At 39.8% G+C, this 22,897-nt stretch overlaps 2 protein-coding genes across 6 annotated transcripts; both read right to left on the bottom strand.

Moving 5' to 3' along the window:
• Positions 1-6: 6 nt before the first annotated feature.
• On the bottom strand, positions 7-7,379 carry LOC116854163. Of its 3 annotated transcripts, none has more exons than XM_032835810.1 (4): positions 7,080-7,379; positions 5,778-6,173; positions 4,941-5,024; positions 7-3,730 (listed from the first exon to the last, which is right to left on the bottom strand). In XM_032835810.1, exons 1-4 carry the CDS (start codon positions 7,095-7,097, stop codon positions 1,676-1,678), a joined length of 2,553 nt encoding a protein of 850 aa, XP_032691701.1. In that variant the 5' UTR covers positions 7,098-7,379; the 3' UTR covers positions 7-1,675. The 3 variants fall into 3 exon arrangements, with proteins under 3 accessions (XP_032691701.1, XP_032691702.1, XP_032691703.1); XM_032835811.1 differs by lacking the exon at positions 7,080-7,379 and adding an exon at positions 6,600-7,016; XM_032835812.1 differs by lacking the exon at positions 7,080-7,379 and adding an exon at positions 6,525-7,016.
• Positions 7,380-8,297: 918 nt separating this feature from the next.
• On the bottom strand, positions 8,298-22,841 carry LOC116854164 (maternal B9.15 protein-like). Of its 3 annotated transcripts, none has more exons than XM_032835814.1 (3): positions 22,709-22,841; positions 20,060-20,766; positions 8,298-19,140 (listed from the first exon to the last, which is right to left on the bottom strand). In XM_032835814.1, exons 2-3 carry the CDS (start codon positions 20,498-20,500, stop codon positions 18,790-18,792), a joined length of 792 nt encoding a protein of 263 aa, XP_032691705.1. In that variant the 5' UTR covers positions 20,501-20,766; positions 22,709-22,841; the 3' UTR covers positions 8,298-18,789. The 3 variants fall into 3 exon arrangements, with proteins under 3 accessions (XP_032691705.1, XP_032691707.1, XP_032691706.1); XM_032835816.1 differs by lacking the exon at positions 22,709-22,841 and adding an exon at positions 22,201-22,580; XM_032835815.1 differs by lacking the exon at positions 22,709-22,841 and adding an exon at positions 21,935-22,090.
• Positions 22,842-22,897: the final 56 nt, after the last annotated feature.

Raw genomic sequence — 22,897 nt, forward strand, 5'->3', positions numbered from 1 at the left:
TATATATATATATATATATATATATATATATATATATATATATTGTTCATTTATATTTTTTTCCGAAAATCGCTCAACTGAATGTACATTCAAATATACCTCACTGCGTTCAGTGCGCGCGCGAATCCTCGCACAAGTAGGATTGGCGCGCGTCTGTTGGGTTCTAATGCGCAACACGGCGTACCTCGATAAGCAGTAATATCGATCCAATATTTTACACGCGTGATAATATCAGATAAAATAAATTAACACATCCATCTGCGCTCCCTCCCTCCCTCCCTCCCTCCCTCCCCTCAATATACACTCGTTTGCGAAACGGACACACTTCTTCCGATACATCAAATGACTAATGCGAGTCGCTACACTGAGAAAGAAATACTTAAAAATTGGCTTGTGAAATATAAAGTTTATTTCTGCAAATGAACTTTATATCTCACGAGTAAATTTTTAAATATTTTCTTCTCAGTGTATACTTATATATGAGCCTGCTCGGTAATCCGTTGTAACAGGAGTCAAAGGAACAACAATGTCATCCAATTTCAAAGGAGAATTTGTGAAAAAAAGATAAGTATTAGATTGGCGCAAAAGATTATGTCGTGCTTGTCAAGTAAAACCGAAAATAAAATCCAATTTCGAAGGATTAGTCACTTTTACAAATAAAATGAATAACAGCAATTTGGTATTTTTTTAGACATCCAACGAGAAAATGACAAATCTTTTACACTAATCTGATATCTTTATTGTACTCTAATTTGTCAAAAAAAAGATACGAATCCAGCCAACACATGCACTGCATATGTTGAATCGCACTTATATACTGCTGAATGAAAAATTATAATGTTGATGTAATATCACTGTCAATTGGTTTACTGAGAATAAAGGGCCAATGTTTGCACTGTATACTGTTACTTTATCTTCAGTTTATAACCGATTATTACGTGAAAATCGTGATCTGTCGCAATTGTGACTATCTGATGTGCTTCTAACTTCACAAAAAAAATCTGTTCATTCAAACCGTTTCGCAAACAAGTGTATACAATTCTCGAGCGACGCGAGTTCGGAAAATGATATTCAAGCATATCATAAAAATGACTAATCGTGCTAACAACACATAGACGGAATTCTTAAAGGCGAATAAACGTGGCGTAATGCAAATCAATTAACATCGAGATTCGATATTCTGTTGCTTTGAATATATTCCCGGCCATCACAGTTTGCGCGAAGAAAGAATATTGCCGATAAGAATCACGACCGTGACTGAAAAACAATGGCAGTTTTCGTGCGACTTATGCTTTGCCGCGGAGTTTCTCGATTATAAATTACATAATTGACATTGCACTAAGACTACCGTGTTGCACTTGATTTCAAACAAGCTTCATCTTGCTTAGACTTGGATCGCGACTGGCGACCGACCCGCGGATCTCGCTCGCGAATGCAAACGGAACAGAACCAAGAACGCGCAGCGGCGCGTAGGACTCTCTCTCTCTCTCTCTCTCTCTCTCTCTCTCTCTCTCTCTTTCTCTCTCTCTCTTTCTCTCTGTCACCCTAAAAGCTACTCGTCTCTTGGTACAGCCTTACGTGTAATATAGTTACAAAAAATAACGCTCTGTTATCTTTAAAGGAACTCCCTGCTGATATAGTCAATTGTCATCGAAGAGTATCTCGCTGAGATATATTAAGCTTTTGATCCCGCCTTGTCCTGGACTCTCTGTACATGATGAAGCTTCTTGTGATCCTTTCGGTACTTCTCGATCGTCAGCTCGGCGTTCTTGGAACTCGACAGGCTCAGCGTCACCGGGTCCAAGCTCGCCGCCAGCTTCAAATACGTCTCCTCCATCTCCTTCGTGATCTTCACTTCGTAGTCCAGGTTAATCTTGCGAGAGTCCTTCGACGACTGCTCGTCCAACATCTCGAACGTTATGAGATTTTCGCTCTTGTCTACTTCCATGCACTCCATGCCCAGCAAGGGAGGACTAACAGATCCGTTCTCCACCTCGCAGTAACCCTTGATATTCTTCGGCGATTTCTTCGACACGTCCCGAACAGTGCGAGTCAGACCACCGTCTTGCTCCGAAGACTTGTTCTTCGACAAGCCGCACTTCTCGTTCATGGCGTTCTCCCCGCACTTGGTTTTATTGCTGTCATGCGTCGTTAAATTGTCGACGCATAACGACGACTGTACCCACTCGGCCACCCGCTGCAACTGATTGTCCTGCAACAGCACCGGCGAGTTGTTGTCCTCGCTGCTGGTCGAGGTTGAACGCTCCGAACCAGCCCGAGATGCCTTCTTTGCATGCACCAGAGCGGTGTTAGTCTTGCCGCCTACAGTGCTGCTGTACAGTACGGTCTTATAATGGCCTGCGTTATCCAGCAAGATATTCTTGGAGCCAGGCGTGACACGCACCAAGCAGTTCCTCGGCCCGATGACACGACCTTGACTCGAGCCGACAGATTTCATGTTGTTAAAGACCACGTGCGTGCCGCCACCAACGCCAGTCAGCGATTGCGTGACGTCGCTGCAGCTGCTGGACGGATCGGAGCTGGAGATCACCATGCTGTCGCTACTGAAGCTCGGACTGGTCGCCACTTCAGTCTGGCTACCGTCGTTGTTGCTCGCGCTATTGTCCGGGCTCTTCACCTCGATTAATGTGAACTGCGCGGCGTTCCGTTCCGACCGATCGTTCTTCCAATCGCGGTCGTTGATGATGTCGAGCTCGACGCCGCGACTCGCCTTGTACTTATTGTCCTTTGTACTCATCTCGGACTTCCACTTCGTCCATTCGTTCTTCCACAGTCTGTCGTTGATGATGTCGATATGCGTCTGTGGCTTGTCAGAGAGCCGATTGTCGGCGAGCGTCGGGCTGATATCGAGATGATCGAGAGTACTCTTCTCGCTCTTGTTCCAACATCTCGCAGTAGACTTATTATCAACCGAGGGTTGCTCGCACTTCTTATTATTAGCCCTGAGAGGCTTGGCTTTGTCGACGTTTATCCTATTGAGATCATTCAGCCGCGAAAACGACGGCGAACGTTTGCTTTCGTGACCCTGAGACGAATTCTTCTTGTTCAGGCTGGCCTTCGTGACGCAATTCTGTTCCGTTGAGCAGTCCTGAGCGTTCCTACCGTTCCTGCTAATGAACTTGTCCTTGATGCACGTCGCTTGCGTAGCTTGCGTAGCATAGGTCGTGGTACAGTCGCCGTTTATATGATGGCGTGTCTTCTCGCCGTTCACGACATTCTCATTGATCTCATAGAAGACCGTGTGCGAGACCGCGGAACTCAGAGGGAGTTTCTCCATGCTTTGATGCTTCTCGCCGTTCAGCGTCTCCGACACGTACTTCTCGACATTGCGGGGCGTCTGTTGTTCACCGGTGGAGGTAGATGCGCTCGGCAGGCACGTCTGCGTCTCCGCGTCCACTATGAGGATGCTCCTGTGGCAGGTGCACGTGTCGCAGTGCTTCGCGAGGATCCTCTCCTTCTCGCGATCCTCCAGTACCTTCGCCATGATAGCGGCCGACACGATGTCCACCGGCGGCTTACACTCGTCGCCGTCATCGTCGTCGCTGTGCTTCTCCACCGTCGGCTTAGTGATGTTGTATACCATCGCCGTCGGTGGAAACGTGGAGATCGGCACGGTGATGCTTTTCACATCCGCCTGTGCGACATCCGCTGTGGAACATCGTTTCTGTGCGACGTATGTGCGCACCTTCGCCTGCACCTCGGACGGCAGCTGCGATAACAACCAAAGTAATGTGACCATGAGATTATGTTTGGCGTTCACGCATAAATTACGATACTCCACATCTATGTATAAAAAATGTAAGCCACAAGAAAATTGATTAAATTAACCAAATATCTGGTGAAATCTGAATGAACCAGAATTATATTCAAGTTAACAAAATTCTAGTTAGCCAAAGGATTAAATTTCCTGATTAACCAGAACTTGCAACTGTTCCAAGTTTGAGCAGAATTCTAGTAGCTTCAACCGGAATTATAGTTTGTTCATATTTTACCAGATATTTGTTTAATTCAACTTCTAAAATCTTTTTTCCGTGTATGTACGAGATATCATCTACATAGTATTTAATATAGTATAGTATTATATAATTATAGTATAGTATAGTTTAATATAATATTACAATAAGTAATCTATGGATATCATCTAAAAACGCATGGCTTACTCAAGAATTAATTAAGAAAAGTTTATATTATGTTATCTTTAGAGTCCTGATGTAAATTTATAAACGTTGTTTCCTGAAAAAGTTGGAGTTCACAGAATTCTCTAGTTAGATTTTTACCTACAGAGAGTTAAATTTATCGATCCGTCATATAATGAGATGAAAATGTCATGCAATTCATTACCTTTTTTAAATATTAAGTTTATCATCAATACCCAGAACAGAGATGATAACTATCTCATAATTTAATTTTTTTTTATATATTTTAATATTAATTTGCAATATTTTATATAAATTGTCTAATGATGAAAAGCGACCGTGCATACATCACGTAGAAAATACGTGAACAATATGCGTAGACGCGATACACGGCACAACTCTACGTCGCTCTGTCCTCAGGTATGTCGATAATAAAGGTATTGTATTCTCAAATGTTGGTTAAAAAGCATAGCTGATATCCCGGATGCAGTTAAATAACGAAGAGGTAAAATTTATTTGTGCGCGCGCGCATGTATAACACTGCCGGTGCATAAAAGCAGAATATTTACGAGACGTTATATAAATACGATAACGAGTAAAATGTCATTGTAGCATTTCGCCTTAAACTTGCTTCGCGACAACAAAGGCATAAAATTTATGCTGGAACTAATACACGACGTTATGTAAACGGAATATTATCGTAACGTCGTATTGTGTTTTTTCTTTTTATCTTTTACGTCTATAAATTAAGATCGTCGAGTTTATTCGACAAAGTGATCTTACCGAGTCGTATTTCTGACCTACAAAGTTGGAAGGTTTGCATTGCAGCAATTGGATAGCCAAACTGACATCGTTTCTATATTTTTCCTGAAAAGAAAAACAGACATATCTAAATTAATTGCGTATGTAGATTCGAATTAATTAAAAGAAACTAACATTTCCTAAATTGTATTAGTACATAAGATGATTCCATTTCCATCATATTATGTTTTTAATGGTAGATTTTTGATCAATTTGGAATCAAATTTTTTCAGTAAAGATATTAAGGTACTAATAATTTTCGAAGTATAAGCGATTTTGAAAAGACGAGGATTCTTTGCAAGTTAGATTTCAAGGAATAAAATTAGTACTAAAACTATATTTTTTAGGTGATTTGTTAATATTAAAATTTTGTTTAAGACAAAAAAATATTTGAACCCATCTAATTTTGGACATTCTGTTTGTCTTGTTTTTCAAATATAAATATTTTATACTTTTAATACAAAAAAAATATATATATATATTCTATGTTAAAAACTTAAATATTCGTACTTAAAGATCAAAATCAATAAGAATATCCAAGGTATGTATCCAGACACACATCAGTACTTTTACTTTACTAAATTTGACTTTTATTTTGCTTCAAAACTAGTATTTGGCTTTTATTTGCCGTTTCCTTTTTCTCTAATTTCTTTGTTCAATTAAAACCTTGAGGCATAGTTACAAGAACACAGAATGTGAGAAATTGAACTGTAAAACATAGTTACTCTCCTCAAGAATTTTTGCTGGAGGAAAATTGTCCAAAGAAACTGCTATCACAAAACACAGTAAAAATAGAATACATGTCAATAAAACACTTACATTATCTTGAGTTAATCGATGAATTGTAAAATTCGCATCTGCTAATCTATGAGATAAAGTCGCAATGTCCTTTGTGAAGGCACCCTTCTCCGTCTCACACTTGTCCACAATGCGTAGCAGCTTGTCCTCGAGATTCTGATTGACCTTCTGAACCCTCTTGTGAGCCTCATGTAGACGTGCATATTTCTCTTGCCATATCATCAGCTCCTCTTTCATGGAAGCCAATTCACCGTTTGGAAACTTATCAGCCTCATTTAAAAATTGTGTCTCCATTGTTACAATATGGTTATCTCTCTCTAATAAACGCTGACGCAAGTTCTCTATCTCTGCATGTAGATGCATGTCACAGTGTTGTTGACCGTCTTGTCCACAAGTGCCACATTTACATCCACATTCCTGCATGGAGATATAGATTGATAAGCACACAAATACAGATAGATTAATGAATACATACAATTAAGCACAGGAAGATTGATATTCACATCAGATATAACATTATATCTTGATATATAAACAAGAATCACAATATTTGGTTGCATGCAAAGAAGAAAATATAATATCAATCTACACATGAAGTTAATTCTCTCTAACCAACAGAAACTGCTTGTGCTACAAACTGACTGTTCAACTACTCTGAAAAGAAAAACCAATGCAAACCATCAAAAGCTGTCAACGTGAAAGTATAATGTGACATTTGCACAACAATTATGTTTATCATATCTTGCTATTGAGTATCAATCCACATACCAAGTTAATTTTCTCTAACCAGCAGAAACTACTTGTGCTACAAATTGACTGCTCAACTATACTGAAAATACAAACCAATGCAAACCATCAAAAGCTGTCAACATAAAAGTATAGTGTGACACTTGCACAACAATTGTGCTCACTATATCCTGCTATTGAATATGCTATATCGAGGCGAATTCAAACAGCGAGTATGTGAGTAAAAGAGGCAAGCTGCACACAATCCTATGAAATGCATTCCGATGCACGCGAACGTAGCGAGATCATCATGCGAATGCGTGACATTCGCGTCAGCAACGCGTCAGTCGGATTAACGAGATGATAACATGATTAAGCAGAAGAAAGGAAAATCGACACGAATCGTGACGAATCGCGTCGTGGCGAACAACGCTAGAAACACGCGAGTCAACGGATGCACCACACTGCTTATCGAGAGACGGGATGAATCATCGTCGAGTCTCGGCCGTGCGTCTAACGTCTCAGCTGTCAGCCACGTTGGCACAATTTTTTCGCGAGCGATCGGCGAAATTCCGCCGACTTCTCTCGCACACGTACCTTGCACTTCTCCGCCATGGTGGAGGCCGCCGTGAACGTCGCCCGGAATAATGCGAAAGTATCGTCTAACGGCGCGTCCGCGGTGCCGTTGGAGCCTCATAACCCCTTCTTGCCTGCCTGCCTCGGCGCCTTCGACGGACGGAGTTGTCGCGGAACCGCTCGCTCGCGCTCGACGCGACGATCCTTTAACCTTCCCAGTGCGTAGCAACGTCAAATTGAGCTCCGACGGGGCCGGTGCTCATCCAGCAATAACACGCGTTGCGGCAGCGGCTTTCCTCGCGGCAAGTTTAAAACCACTGGCTGCTTGCGCAATGCACAGTTGCGCGTGAGACTGAAATTTTTTGATTCCAACAATTTCTCGTCTCTTCTCACGCGAGACAAACTTGAAAACTCGTCTGACACAGTCGAATACGTGCGTAACCTTGATGCTAATGAGTTACGTTTGCCAAAATTATTTTTCAGCTTTTCTAAATCTTTGTTTTCTCTGAGTGCAATTCAGAGAACATTTTCTTTTTATATTTGCAGAGATGGGTGAGCTAATTTTTACTTAGACTTGAATTTTTTGAGACTCCACTAATTTCTCATGTCTCCTCAGAGAAGACAAATTTAGGAAGCTGTCTTCAACACAATCGAATGCACATTTAATTTTGATGCTTTGTTAATTTATTCACATCTATTAACTACATAAAATGTTTCTTTTTCCAAATGTTTGTGTTTTCCCTGAATTTAATTCGAAGGAAGTACTTGTTATTATTGTAGCACTGAATAAATTAATGTTTGCTTTTAATTAAGTTTAAAGTTGGTGACGTATAAAATTAACATGGTTAAGTTATACAAACAAGGACCATCTTGATTAAAAGTTAAGTTGAAACTATATGACTAAGAATAAGGAAGATTATTGATTTGTTTACTACATTATATATTTATAAAGATATTTCGAGATGTAAATATTTAAATTTGTTGTTACAACCGTGCGCCGCCGAAAAATCGCGTCGAATCGATATCAATATTAATCGATTGGCATCGATATCGTCCCGGTACGATTTCTCGGTGGCACGCGTAATATTGAATATATTAAATTTAATTTAATGAATATTAAATGAACATATTCTCACGTGCGAAAATTTTTACAGGCAAATATTCTTCTCGGTTTATATCGTGATTGAAAGAAATCGAAAGAAAACGAAGAGATTATGTAAGAGAGAAACGCGCAAAAACTGATTTGCAAAAGTATTTATTAAATATGTGTTACATCCCCATACATGATTTATGTATTTGTAAGTCGTTAATGGCATTAATACAATCATACTAACATTAAATGTCCACGATATTGTATTGAGTAGAATACTTGTAAAATCGTCGAATCTAAATGTAGCGTGTGTACATCTTTTCTCTATTTGTGTGTAGGTGTTTTGTTTGTGATCACGTGTGTACCTCGATTTTGAATAGAAAAACTGCCACGAACATTTTGAGGTCGGATCGCAGATGCATCGGCAATTTGTGTGATGCGATTGAAATTAAATGTTGAATGTACAGGAGATATTCGATTGAAAGTCAAGATTTCGTAGTGTTTCTTCGTCTTCAGTCGACTGATCGCCAAAACTGTCACTGAAATGTTGCTTCTTTTCGATTTGAGTTTTGCACACACGAGATGTTCAGAAAAAGTTGCAGTACATGCGGCTTTAAGAACCTTTCTCGCACCTTTTCCCTCAAATAAATATCATCGACACCTTGAGAGTAGATCAACTAATATTATTCTACTCACTGCAAATATTCAAGCACAACGTGTCTGTCAATTCAAGCGAGATACATCCAGACAAAGCTCGATGTCACGCTAAAATATTTCTCAATTATGTACTAAAATCGCGCTCTTAGATGAAGACAATTCACACGTCTTCAAGTGCGTATTAATAATTATTACTTGAAACTTGTCTCCAGTAAAATACTCGAATTTGAATTCAGAGTTAGATGAGAGTTTGTTTTCAGTTGAATCGCGATTGCTGATGCAAAACGTATAATTCAAATTTCGAAAAATCTGGATCTAATTCTCGAGAGAAATCTGAGAACTGTATTTTATAGTCATAACTCGAAATTTGTATCAAATGAAATACTCAAATTTGAATTCAGAGTTAGATGTGAATGCACGCTGAATCGCAAATGTAATGTCGCATATATTGTGCACATTCAAACAGAAAACTCAGATCTAATTTTAAATTCATATGAGTATCTCACGTGGGACAAGTTGCAAGTAATGACTGTTAATGCAGGCCCGAATATTTCACGTAAGGCAAGCTTCAAGTAGCAATTGTTAACATGGGCCTTAGACCCACTGAGATACTCAGATCTGAATTTAAAATTGAATTTGAGTTTCTTATTTCAATCATACAATATACTCGACATTATAACATTTGTAGTCGCGATACAACAGAAAAAAACTCGTCTAAAACTCATCTGTCCCAAGATCCGTTTTAATAATGTTCACTAAACTTGATATTTGTATATGCAACCGCAATTCACAGCTAAAAAGCTCTCATTTAATTTCAAATTGAAATCTGAGTAAGTTCTCACCTGAAGCAAGTTTCAAGTAACGATTATTAACACGGAAGCCTGAATTCAAATCTGAGTATCTCACCCGAGGAAAGTCTCAAGTAATGACTACTAATACAAGTCTGAGATGTAAAACGATGAAAGTGACAAAACTAGAGAACGAGAGTGCGCAAAAGTATCGCTTGCGAGGCTCTTCTTATTTGGAGACATCATTTTGCCGTCGTACACAAAATCATCGTATCACAAAAATATCGCAGTTTTGAATGCTCAATATATATATTGAAACGATTATAAACAAATACAATAATAATAAGACATGAGAGTTGAGTTGCCGCTCGGAGAAGAGAGTGGGGAGAGACGCGAATCCGCAAAGGGTGAAGTTCTCTCCGGGTTTTCGTCAACGTAAAGTGGGCCAAATGCGTAAAACACTTGTTACGCCTGAACACACCTTTCTTTGAACAATCCTGTATGCACATATGCGTGTAGCATTTCGTATATATTCATATTTATGTATATACACAGGGTGCGACGCAACGGTCGAGCGCTTGTTCTTAATCAGACGATAATCGCTACCGACAACAATGTTAAAACTCTGTCGCGGTCTGCAAAAAGGCGAAGGCGTCGCGCCTTGAGATGGGATATATGTGTATGTATGTCTCTCTCTTCCTCGTTATGTACAAATCACGTCGCTTCTTTTTCGCTAGTAGTAGAAAATTGTCTCGTAAAGTGTATAATAAAAAAAATATATATATCGTTATACGTGTATATCATATATTTACGCGCACGTGTGAGATCTTAAAGTAAAGGTGAACAATAGAGAAACCCCGATGATCATCATGATTGATGTGACCTGACTAGATAAGTACAATCAATCGGAACAATCGATCAATGACGACGGTGCGAGTGTCGCGCTCTGCGACATTTTGCAATAACGAGGCGGATTAAAGATTGCGTAAACGCCTCGACATTGTAACTACTCTGCTTAAAGGATCTGATGGGATTACGTAAGAGGAACCTATTAAACTGAATCATGGGTTTTTAATAAAAAAAGAAACAACAGAAATGATGTAGAAAGGCACATGCATTCACGGATAAATATTTAATCGTTAAAAGTAAATTACGATATGAAACGAAAAAAACTGGTAATTCTTTTTCATATAAGCTGAAATGTGAGGAATTGACATTTCCGAAATAGAAATGATATGTTCGGACAAGACCCATGTAGCATTTTGATTGAAATTTGCACATATTGTCCATCAATCCTTCAGACTTTTTAAGCAGAACAGTTCTTCACTCACGATCTTCAATCTTACACATAGCGTCTTCATATAGACGTTCATTGAGAAAATACTAAAAAATTTATTTGAGTAGGATATGAAGTTCATTCGAAGAGAAATAAACTAGATTTCGAAGAAATCCTGCAAATAAATTCTCGAGCGTTTTCTTCTCTAAGATTAAAAAACGCGGCCAATTGACCCATTATCGGAAAAATGAAGTCTACGCATTCCATTTCGTTCTCTTCAAATCTTTGTAATATTTTCAGAATTTTCTTTTTTTTAGCTGCTACTCTAAATCTTAATATTCCGCAGAGTCATGAGGGATATATATATATATATATATATATATATATATATATATATATATATATATATAATAAAGTTTGAGAAATTATTAAAGATACAACCAAAAGCAAAAGAAGAAAGAAATCCAACAAATTTCACCTTTCCAGTGACGGGCTAATTAAACAAACGTCGAGGCGATTTAGCGCACTCCGGTATACGGGGAAAGTTATGCAACGAGGCTAAACGTCGATAAATAAGAGCGTTTACCTTTAACACTGTCGTTAATCGTTGATTGTGTTCTCAACATACGAGTGATGATCGCGTTCCTCAACGCATTCCGGAATAATTATCGAGCCTGATTGTTGAAAAGCGTCGCGTCGCTATGCACGCAGTATTTACAATTAACGTCGAATATATAGAATATAGAATTTTGGTCGGGAGAGATCTCGCCTTCTCTAATCGCGACGAGGCTCGGGCAAGCCGCCCGCGACCCCTTCGACCTCGCAGACCGCGATTCGCGCTACATCTCGTAAAACGCTACACACGACAGAAAAAACTCTTATCTAATTAGCGGTGCGAGTAGTCCCGAATCGGCCGGAGTCCTACGCGACCTCCGCCGACGACCGGCCGCCTCGTATTACAGCGAATCGAAGCGCCAGGCATGCCCCTAATCGAAATGTCGAAAGCGCTACTTATTTATCTAGCGTTACGTGTACTCGAACGTGCGAGCGTTCGAAGATCAAATTTGATTAACGAGCACAGAATCGCGCACGAACCGGCTGTATCGCGGTCGGCTGTCCGCGGTGCGGATGCTGCACTCGCGCGACTTCTGAGGTTTCTTCGCTCAAAAACATGGTCTTGCACAGCGAAAGTGATCTAGATACGAGAAATTCGCTAAACTGGATAAATATCTGGCAAAGTTTTGTATTTAATCGATGTAGACGGCGGAGGTATTAATAGTCACTTGAAATCTCCCTTGAAATAAGAACTCAGACTCGAGTCGGATGAGAGTTTTCCAGTTGCGTCGTGACTACAGACATGACGTCACATGTATCGCACAATTCGACTGAAAAGCTTGGATCCGATTCCGAGCAAAAGTATTTCATGTGAAATAAACTTCAAGTAACGATTACTAATTAAGGCCAGAGATATGGTTGTTATGTGTCTGAACTATTTGTAAAATTTAGGAAGAAAGTTTCTCTGCGATGCCCATTCAGATTAAGGCCAGATCAAAAATTGGTAACAAGATATAAATTCGCCTGCAGATATCGCTGAAACGCTGTTAATTCGCACGCACCACAGGCAATGTTCTAGCAGATAAAAAAAACAGCGATGAACTGCGACATTTTAGAACTCCATCTGTGTCAGCAAAACATATTTTTGAGTGAACAACAGCGCGTCACTGCGAGAAGATTTGTTTTTGAGATTTTAATACGCGGGAAGAAAAAGGACTTGATCGCAGAGTGCAAACGCACGGGACAACACTTAAGATACATCCAATTGCACGCTCACATCAATCTCGATCCATGCAGAGTACAAACAGTAGTACGATCGGTGATTCGAAAAATATGTTGTACGAATGTATGTTTTTGTTACAGGTAACACGAAGCAAAGAAATATCGAACGGAGCTATATATTTGAACTTACTGAGAAATGCAAAAATCGGCCTAGTCATACAGTAAAACGAACAGAGTGTGAAGAGCGACGGCTTTCCTTCCTTTCTCTCTCAATTTTCGAGAAATTTTCTCGATCGACAAATTTCATGGCTTCTCTCTTCCTTCTTATATAAAAATAAGTAAACTAATGCGATAAATTCGTCATTTTTCTATCAAAGTTTCGCAGGAAACTTGGGCATAAAACAAAAATCAGAGTCCTCATTAAATTTCTAAAAAAAAAAAAAAAAAAAACATTCAGTCTCGATGCTGTTCATTTTATTCGTCAAGATTATTATCTAATAGTCCTCTTAATTTATTTATCATAATCCTTCGAAATTGGGTAATTTTGTTTTCCGCTTTACTTGACAGACCTTTCGCATCAAGCTGATATATATCTTTCGTTTTAATTACGGTAAGTTACTAATTAACAAATTTACTAATTGAAAACTTAAGGAAATTATCCGATCAGGGAGCACCGACTCGTGCTTCCAGCGCACTCGAGATCTCAGCGTAAAATTCGCTGATTCGAGGAAGAAAATCGTTTCTCTCAATGTCCGTTCAGAAGGTGACAGTACTATCGCATAGTCACGCAAGAAGAAACACTCTTACAACGTATGACACAGCAGTGGTATAATATACATATAAATACGTTTATATAGTGCTCTTTTTACCCTACAATCGAAATGATCCAAACATTAATACGTTCTTCAGACGTTACGCGACAATCCGGGAAATCAGTCACTTCGTTATGTCCCGTCATAAAAGAGAAAGGGTCTGTCGTCGAGTCGTAGATAATATGAAATGCAACTTTATCTCTATGAGAAAAATGATGCCGCAGTAAAAATCAACGTGTTGGTATCAAGGAAAGGCACCGATACTTATACGTCCATTGATTCGATATTCGTTTTAACACTTTGAATCCATCGTCTACACTCAAAACAATGACCTCGCGGTCGTGACGAAAACGATCTGGATACGGGGAATCAGCCAAGATAGATAAATGACTAGCAAACGCTGTGATATCACGCATGTTTTCCATTTGATCAAATATAGACGGAGACAGAATTGATACATTTGAACTATTCGCGAAATTTAGCACAAGGGAGAGAAAATCTCTCTTTCTCTCTCTCTCTCTCTCTCTCTCTCTCTCTCTCTATGGCACTCATCCAGATTAAGGCTAGATTAATAATAACTGGTAACGAGACCTAAATTTAGATATCGCTGGAACTTTGGTACTGCCGCGAATTCTGCACAAACAATATTTCCTAGAGGATACAAAAAGCGGAATATAAAGTGATAAAGTATAAAGTTATAAAGTATAATTGAACCATGACATTCAGAAGTCCACCTGGACCAGCAAAACACTTTTTTGAGTGTACACGACGGGTCTGTGGAATTTTTTATCTTTTTTCTGTTTTTTTTTTTTCGATTAAGATCTCGTTACGCATATTATTCGTATTTCGTCGGTTTCTTAATTACCATACGTTAGATCCTTATACGTATTCTCTATTTAGATACGTGACTGCGATAAACTTCGATCGAGAATAATACGCGCGTATTTTGCAAATGGTGATGCGTGGTATCAGATTCAAAGTGCTAAAATGCCGCTCTCTAATGAAAAGTGGAATAAGTACAAAATGCTTTTGTGCTGACCGCAAACCAGCGTTTGCTTTTGCAAATAGCGTTACGATATTTCGTCGCCTGTATAGCGTTCCGGATTCTCTTGTATATAAAAGTACTGTATTTTTTTTTCTTTTGTTTCTTCCCACTGTTTTGTCGCATTTCATCGTTGAGTATGTAAGATATATGTCATTTTCGGCCATATAGCTTTCGCTATATAAAATAATTGACTAACTACTTATCATTAATAAAAAGTACATTCTTCGTCGCATTCGGCTTTTCGCAATTTTCCCTACATTTGAACACAGTGACAAAGTTTGGAACATTTCAAATGTTGAGCATCTCCTTTCATATATATATATATATATATGTATATGTAAGAATATTATTAAAAGAATATGTCCGAATGCAATATTGCTTTATTCTACATATATATATATGCACACACATTGTGTATGTAATATATATCTATATATATATTTTTTTTTATATTTGTATAGACTTTCCATACTCCCCTATATAACAACAACATAACTTCTCTGAATAAGTTTCAACAAATTGAACACAAAAATCCCTACGCTAGATCAAATACGATGCATCCAGTGAACAACGCTAACGATGTAAAACATTAAAGTGGCAAAATAACGCTATATACGAGACGACCCGTTCCCGACGCATCAATTTCTTTCATCATAACGGAGGCGCACAACAATCTCGTCTCACGGTAAGCCGTCTAAAAATATCTTTATTACACACAAAACGGATCCTCTTCAAAATATATCGCAGTAAACGTCGTATGCTTGCGCCTTACGCGTTACCCTTTATATCATCAGTCGCTTTACACTAAATATCTAAACAATTCTAAAAATCTCTATACATTTTCATTTTATAACATACAATATAACATCGGTATGTAAATATAACTTCGAAGATCTGTAAATAAAATTCTATAAAATTCACTTTAAACTGTTCTCTCGACCCTCGCGGTTTATTTTATCTTTGTATTTGTACTTAATATATCGGCTCTATCTGTACTCTCTCCTTCTCTCTCTCTCTTCACACCTATTTATAAAAAAATATTCGAAACAATAAAGCTATGTTACAAACAAATCATTGAAAAAAAGATTCACTCGCTCTTCAAAATCAACAATGATCAACAATAAGGGAATACGTTCTTTCCACGCACACGCCACAGATGAAATCACTATCGCGACGTGCACCTCCGTTATGCGAAATAAATATGCGCGAACATTACGAGGAGAGTCGCCTTATATATCGTTGATATATTATATTGATTAAAATTGTCGTCTAGTGCAGTCTACTTACAGACGCTTATGATACACATCTAGATTAATGCTCGTCATTCGTGTATAAAGACTATTGTGTATCCAGCAACAGTGATATACCGGGTCGCATTGCGGGCGACCGCAATAATTCCTATCATGCAACGTTATGTATAACGCACTCTCCGATCCCAGTGATCCTACCAGTATTACAGAATAACCGCTCGAGAATGTATTGTTCCAGCTATGGATTATTAGAGTAAAAATGCACCCTGTACTGGGATCTACGGACATTTTGTTCAAGTAGCGTGGACAGTGTGTCCACACGGTGTCGCGTGTGCATAGTAAGAAAAGCTGTTCCTTCGAAAAGATCGTCGAGCGAGTGTCGTCGATTGTACGCACGTCTTGCGTACATATGAGAAAATGTTGTACGATATTATTGATCTTTCAATATAACACATCTAAAATAACAAAAATTCATATATTCGGCTCGTTCATGATCTTCGAGAGGTCCTCCTCTCTATCCGATTTCACGATAACTTGAACAATTTTTGCAGCATGGATCTTGATTATATAAATAAATAATTAAACAGAATTAAAACCTGATACACTGTGGGGACCACGAGAGAGCATCGGCCCCGAAGGAACAACTGATCTTATAGAGTAAATCACAAGTGAGCATTGCACATTATATTGCACGTCTTGCAATGTCACTGACGCACTTACACATGTATAAGTATATGTATATATATAAATGTGTCTTGTGTGTGTATGTGTGTGTGCACACGCGCGCGCACAAATGTGTATGCATGTACATGTATATGTAAATGTGTGTACGTATATGTCCGGCTGCATGTATATAAATATATGTATATAAATGTATCTATGTAATATATGCAATATATATGTGCGCGAGCGCGCGCGTGTGTGTATAAAAAAAAAGACGATACCATATTTAAAACAATACCAAATTTAAAACAAGAAACGTATTATCGAGTAAAACAAACATACATTGTATAAAAGTCGAGGCGAATATGCAGGATGGTTTGTTGCTTCGATATTTCCAATTTCTCCGCTTAGGAGAATCTCTCAGTCGTGCCGCTAATCGGCGGGCTATCCCGCATACCGTCGATGTTTCGTCAAAATTTTGTCATGATACGCGCGAGGATCGAAATCATTAAAAAATGGGTGCACACGATGTCGCTGGTACTGCCGCGCGATGCACCGATGATACACGAGCGTGTTTAAAATAAATACGTGTCAAAAATCGTTTGTCAAAAATAAATTTGTCATCGTTTGTCAAAAATAAATTTGTCACGTTTCACGTTTAACGTGGCGAGAATAACGTTCTCATCTAATCGCGAGCGCGGCGATTAACGTTAATTAACGTCGTGCCGTTGAGTCCGATACTGATCGTCGACACAATTTCAATGATAACTCAGCGGTGTGAGGTGTTTCTCTGTTTCTTTTCTTTTCCTTTTTTCCGTGTAAAAGCGTAATTTCTCTACCAAGTACACACACGCAAATCGACAGAATTGCACTAACATCGCTATCCCCATGCCGACTAGCGCGGAAGAGTAGGACGAATTTGCTCTCACGCACACCTCGTTAGACGACAATTATTACAATATACACGTATCTCGCGCAAAGACAGACTTGCCAAGCGGGACATATATGCCGTAGGGTTACATCGTAATCACGTAGTTCATCGCTAACAGTTATATTTCGCCGTATATGTACACGGAAAATGAAAGGTAACTTCTTTTTTCCCTTTTTAAGCATCCTTCCTCTCTACGGACTTATCATTTCCCTCTTATATTCCACCGCACTGCTCTTGCATACTAACTTGTACGTGTATATAAATATACCCATACATAAGTGAGTATACAGATATATATATATGTATATACATATATATGCTTCTACATACACACACAAACGTATAAATATACCCACGAGGCTTCAGAAATACATTTACAGATATGCACATATGGAGAAGCAGAAGTGCAATAAGGATACAATAAGAAATGAGATCCCTCTCACTGCTCTTCGTCACAGCGTGTACCCGGGGCGGCGTGAGGGGAGGGGAACCGAGATGTAAAGTTCTATCACGTTGAATATCCGTCATATCGGAACGTCCTGGCTATTTGCGAACAAAGAGACTTTCTTCCGCGCAAACAATCTGTACCTTTTGCAGTAACAATTCTGTAGAGAACACGAGCGAGCTGCCCCTCCCATCCGCGTCCGATACATCATACCTCTCTCTCTTTCGAGTAATACAATGCCTATTTAAGTGCTATCTCGACAATTGACCGGAGAAATAACCATCGTGTGATATGACATCTATTTCCGTTTCGCGCACGCCTAATGTGTGCCGCGCTTCCTCACTAATACGCTACTTAAATCGCACTACTAGTATCTACCACCAGCTTTTACAAGCAACCTTGCATCCGGAGCTGAACATCTATTACTCCAAATTTATCGTTATGTATGTGCAACTTGTGATAATGCATGTTATCTTCTCGTCATAAAAAATCGCAAGCCTTAGTCGTAATTCGAACAAGGTCATTTGTAATTACAGGATGGATAATTTTCGTCACTGAAACGCGTTAACAAACCTGTTCCCGATGTGAAAGGATCTGTTCTTTTGTTCGTCCATCCGTTATCTACGCTTTTTACGTACGTGCATATATATATATATATATATATATATGTATATATATATATATATATATATATATATATATATATATATATATATATATATATATATATATATATATATATATATATATATATATATATATATATATATATATATATATATATATATATATATCTTTCTTTTTATATAAATGCGAGTACGTCAATTAAAAAGGAATCTCTCGCCATTATCAATCTTGTAATACTCTTGCGGTGATGCCTAAACCGAAACAATACAATACGCATCTCTGTGCGAAGCGAGTCTACTTGCTGTTACTCCTTCGTCTCGCGAGCCAGAACAAACGGGTTTCTTAACGGTTTCTATCAGAGCGAATTTTCTTTATACTTTAAGAGCGGCTTTGGGAGACCAGTGGTGAAAACGGGCGGGTCCTGCGGGATATGAGGGCGGGTGTATCCACTTGCTCCCCCGATGCCCGATGAAGGGCGGCGGGGAAGGTCCGGCTAGAAACTGAGGGGGCATTATGTTGTACCAAGGCTGGTTTATCGGATGAGGACCGTAGCCCATGCTGAATGGACCAAACCACGAGCGGTTTCTGTTCAGGTGCAGCCGAGGGCTATTCAGATTACGCCTCCTCGCTGTACCGTTATTGCTAGGCTGTTGATTTTGATTAGCGGAACTCAGCGGTTTTGATTTTGCCTGTTGTTCTGCGCCAGCGGTTAGAGGGGATTTCTAAAGTGGGAACACACAGATTTGCTTTAAGCTCACGTTTATTTCTAATCATCCTGGGCTGAGAACGCCGTGGGTATAATTTCAAGTTGCGTATAAAAAAAAGAAGAAAAAAATGCGCGACATGAGATACACATGATGTGAATAAATGGATACGATGGACACGTAGATTTACTTTCAGCTTAAATTTATTTCGGGTCGTCTTCGAACGAAAAACACCGCTTCAAGTTGCGTGTGAAAAAAGATGATGTGTGACAAAATGTGGATGAAATATGATACTGTTTGATCACAGATATATTCTTACGTTAACAGTTTCGGAGATATTCAGTCTCTCAATTTGTAAGTCAATTCTTCTCATGTATATATGTAATGTTCAATCATATGATACAAATTTTTTTTGTTCTATGGATGCAGCAACCAATTTGGCAAAAATTTCACTCAGATTCTCGTATTACATTTAACGTATACGTGACGTATATTTTGATAATTTTTCCCCCTATTTCATTCGTATCTTTATTTCGTCATTTCCCGTGTGTGAGAGATATGAGCGCCATAATGAACCAGTCATAAAGAATGCAACCATTAAAAATCGATTAGCAAAGTTGCCGCCAAATGATATCATGATGCCAGTGAAGAATTTTCATCGTTGCGCTAATATTTACTTAAGAAAATTACATAAATGTGAAATTTCGTGGAGGTACATGAGATTTTGTTGCATCGAGAGAGAAAGAGAACAAGGTCATCTTCAAGTATTTCCACAAATCACAAGATGCTCGTCTTGCAATTTACAATGACCTCGTTTTCTTTTCTTTTTTTGTATCTACAGTTGCGGGAAGAACTATTGATTTGCAAATCAGCAACTTGATTATCTCCGAGACTTCATCACGGGGGACGACACATCTTCCATCTCAGTAGTGCCTACCTGTGTCTTTGTGAGCCCCGCGAGCTGCTCGTTCTCTTTCTCCGTATTCTCGCTATGGAGTAAAGGTGCGGTGTTCTCCTTGTCGTCGAACGACGCCAGGGTGCAGTACGATCCCTTGCTCTCGCCGAAGCGACAGGCGACCTCGTTGGGGTCGACCCAAAGCGTCAGTTCCACGGGCAGGGACAGGTCCTCGTATTTCACACCGGCGGCGTTCGCCGCGCTCTCCAGGGTCGCGTCCTTGCGGCTGACGCCGTTGACGCGGATGCAACGGTAGCCCTGGCCCTTGAACGGCTGGTCAGGGAACCAGTGGTTCTTGAATCGTTCCGTCAACAGCTCGACCAGCCGCTGCTTGAAGCATTCCAATTGATCGGGACTAAATTTTTCGTTTTTTTCGATCAGCTGCACTAAGAACAGTACCGCCGCTGTAATTTCGTTGCGCATGTTGCCGCTGTCCTTGGCCTGGATTACAAGCTGCCGGTGTGCACCTGCCGCGATACCACGATGCGAGGCTCTCGGAAACTAAAGTACCATTCGCCCAAGTCTCGGTGGAGCACATAGAGCCCTTCTGCACGGTCGCGGCGCTCGAACTGTTCAAGATCTATGTTTCCGGCGTGTGTTGTCCGTGTCTCGGCAGCACGACGATCGTCACGGTCGTCCAATTTTGTTACAATTTTGTAGCCCTCGTTCTTCACCAATGCCGCCGTGATCTGTGTACAAACGAGACACACCATGTAGCGCAGAATTGCATCATCCCGCCGCACGTTTCTGACACGCGGCTTTCCGTGATCCGGCCGATTTGATCGGTCGATTGTGCATCCACCACCGCGTCGACTTTCCTCAACTCTCGCGCTTACGTGAAGAAATACGCGCGACAAACTACAAGTGAAGAAATGACAAAGAGCATGGAATGGCAAATGGCATGAAAATGAGATGAGATTATGAGAACACGATATCCCTGTGTATTCAGAGGAACACAATCCACCGTGATACGCAGTATTTTATATTAGATAAACTGACTGAACATGGTATTCTTGTAATCTCAATAGTGATTAGCATATGGAAGGAAGCTTGGCCATCTACTGAGATAACCAAGAGAGATAGTCTACATTTCAAATAAAAAAAAGAAGAAAGACCTCAAGCATGAGTGTGACTGAGAAACAAAATGAATGAATGATTTTATCATCTATGCTATTTTTATCATTTTTTTTCTCATAAACATAACATATAATTAATTATTTGTGGCTATGTAATGATCAAACATGCGACTTGCTTTAAATAACAAGCTCAACATTATTTCACAAAATTTAACACAAGAAATTTCAAGCATGAATGTAATTAAAAACAAAATAAATTAGAGATCTTAATTTGTTACCTTCTATTATTATCATTCTCTTCAATAAACGACAATATAATCATTTATTTCTAACTTAGTAATGATCAAACATGTAACTTGCTTTAAATAACAAGTTCAACATTATTTCACAAGATTCAACACAAGAAATTTCAAGCATGAATGTGACTAAAAACAAAATGAATTAGTGATCTTAATTTATCACTTTCTATTATTATCATTCTCTCCAATAAACAACAATATAATCATTTATTTGTAGTTTCATAATGACTAGACATGTGACTTCATTTAAAGTAACAAGTTTGATATCATTTCATAAGACTCTGCACGGATCACTTGCAGAGCATGAGAAATATTCATTCTAAACACTACAGATGTTTAATTTCATCCTAGTAAATGACCCAATCAAGTGAGACCTTACTCTGATGATTCTCAATATGTTTTGAGATGCACAATCGAAATCAAAGGACAGCAAGACAAAATCCACATCATCGCTTCCACACACATAGAAAGAATACACGTACTATTTATTTAAATGCACACTTGCACCTATCGAAACGCGATCCAAACAATAGCATGCAAACAACGATGTGCTTCCTGCCCGAAGCTGCCGAGATAATTTCAAGTCGCATGAGTCAACGCGCGCGATCGAAAATCTGATTCATCCCCCGAGCCCGCCTCGATGGAACGCTCGACGAAACTGGAACGCGAGACGCGTGCCACTTTCCAACGAGCCGACGTGAACAGCGAAGCGCACTGTGCGCGTCTTTGTTTGTTTGTTTCTCGGTACCTGCGTACACAGAGAGGCACGTGCCGCGGGCTGGAGACGCGGGCGACGTCGCGACGAGCCGCGACGCTTTCGTTAGCGAGGCAGGACGCGGTGAATCCTGGCGCAATATGTTATGCGCGCGCTAGTCAGGTTATGCGTTACGGTATCTCCGGGTAGGTTAGGGGAATGGGTCTGTCAGAGAGCGGGAGCTGGGTACGGATCGCATCACTCGCCAAACGACCATCCTCCACTGATCGAGAGACGCGGATTCCCCTCGAGATTCGCGCGCACGGTCGCATTCGCGGCGCACCGTTGCCACGGGAGAACGCGAGGTAACAATTTGTGCCAGCTCATTGCCGTCGTACCACGTCGCGCCGTGCGAGCAATCACATCGCCCGTAATATCGCGCCTCCACGCGAACGCGGATTTACCGTTTTTGCTGTTCGCGCACACCACACAGCAAACGCGCCGCTGCCCTAAATGCACGGTAATAGCGCTAATTAATACGTGATATTAAAATAAATCTTACGAGCCAGTGACGAAAATTCCGTGTGTGTTGCTAGTGAAACTACTACGTCTCCTCTCTTCCTTTAAATAAAATAGTCGAAGCTCCAACACGTGTTACGTCGCACCAAATAGCCACGGGTTATGAGATGCGCTAGAGAGTCGAGGAACTCTCTCTTGCTCGTTGGCCAAGAATTTTATTGGCTGCATTCAA

This window comes from Odontomachus brunneus, unplaced genomic scaffold, assembly GCF_010583005.1.
Source record: "Odontomachus brunneus isolate Ranch 3 - 2012 unplaced genomic scaffold, Obru_v1 Obru_scaffold_009, whole genome shotgun sequence".
In the NCBI taxonomy this organism is placed as follows: domain Eukaryota; kingdom Metazoa; phylum Arthropoda; class Insecta; order Hymenoptera; family Formicidae; genus Odontomachus; species Odontomachus brunneus.

What these genes read in the sequence shown, in the direction of transcription:
- LOC116854163 (XM_032835810.1), bottom strand. An exon ending in ATCGATTAACTCAAGATAAT is followed by an intron (nt 5,025 to 5,777) that starts GTAAGTGTTTTA and finishes TTTTCTTTTCAG; the next exon opens with GAAAAATATAGAAACGATGT. An exon ending in TAGGTCAGAAATACGACTCG is followed by an intron (nt 3,731 to 4,940) that starts GTAAGATCACTT and finishes TTGTTATCGCAG; the next exon opens with CTGCCGTCCGAGGTGCAGGC.
- LOC116854164 (XM_032835814.1), bottom strand. Translation starts at nt 20,500, where the DNA reads ATGCGCAACGAAATTACAGCGGCGGTACTGTTCTTAGTGCAGCTGATC. An exon ending in CGGGGCTCACAAAGACACAG is followed by an intron (nt 19,141 to 20,059) that starts GTAGGCACTACT and finishes TTCCCACTTTAG; the next exon opens with AAATCCCCTCTAACCGCTGG.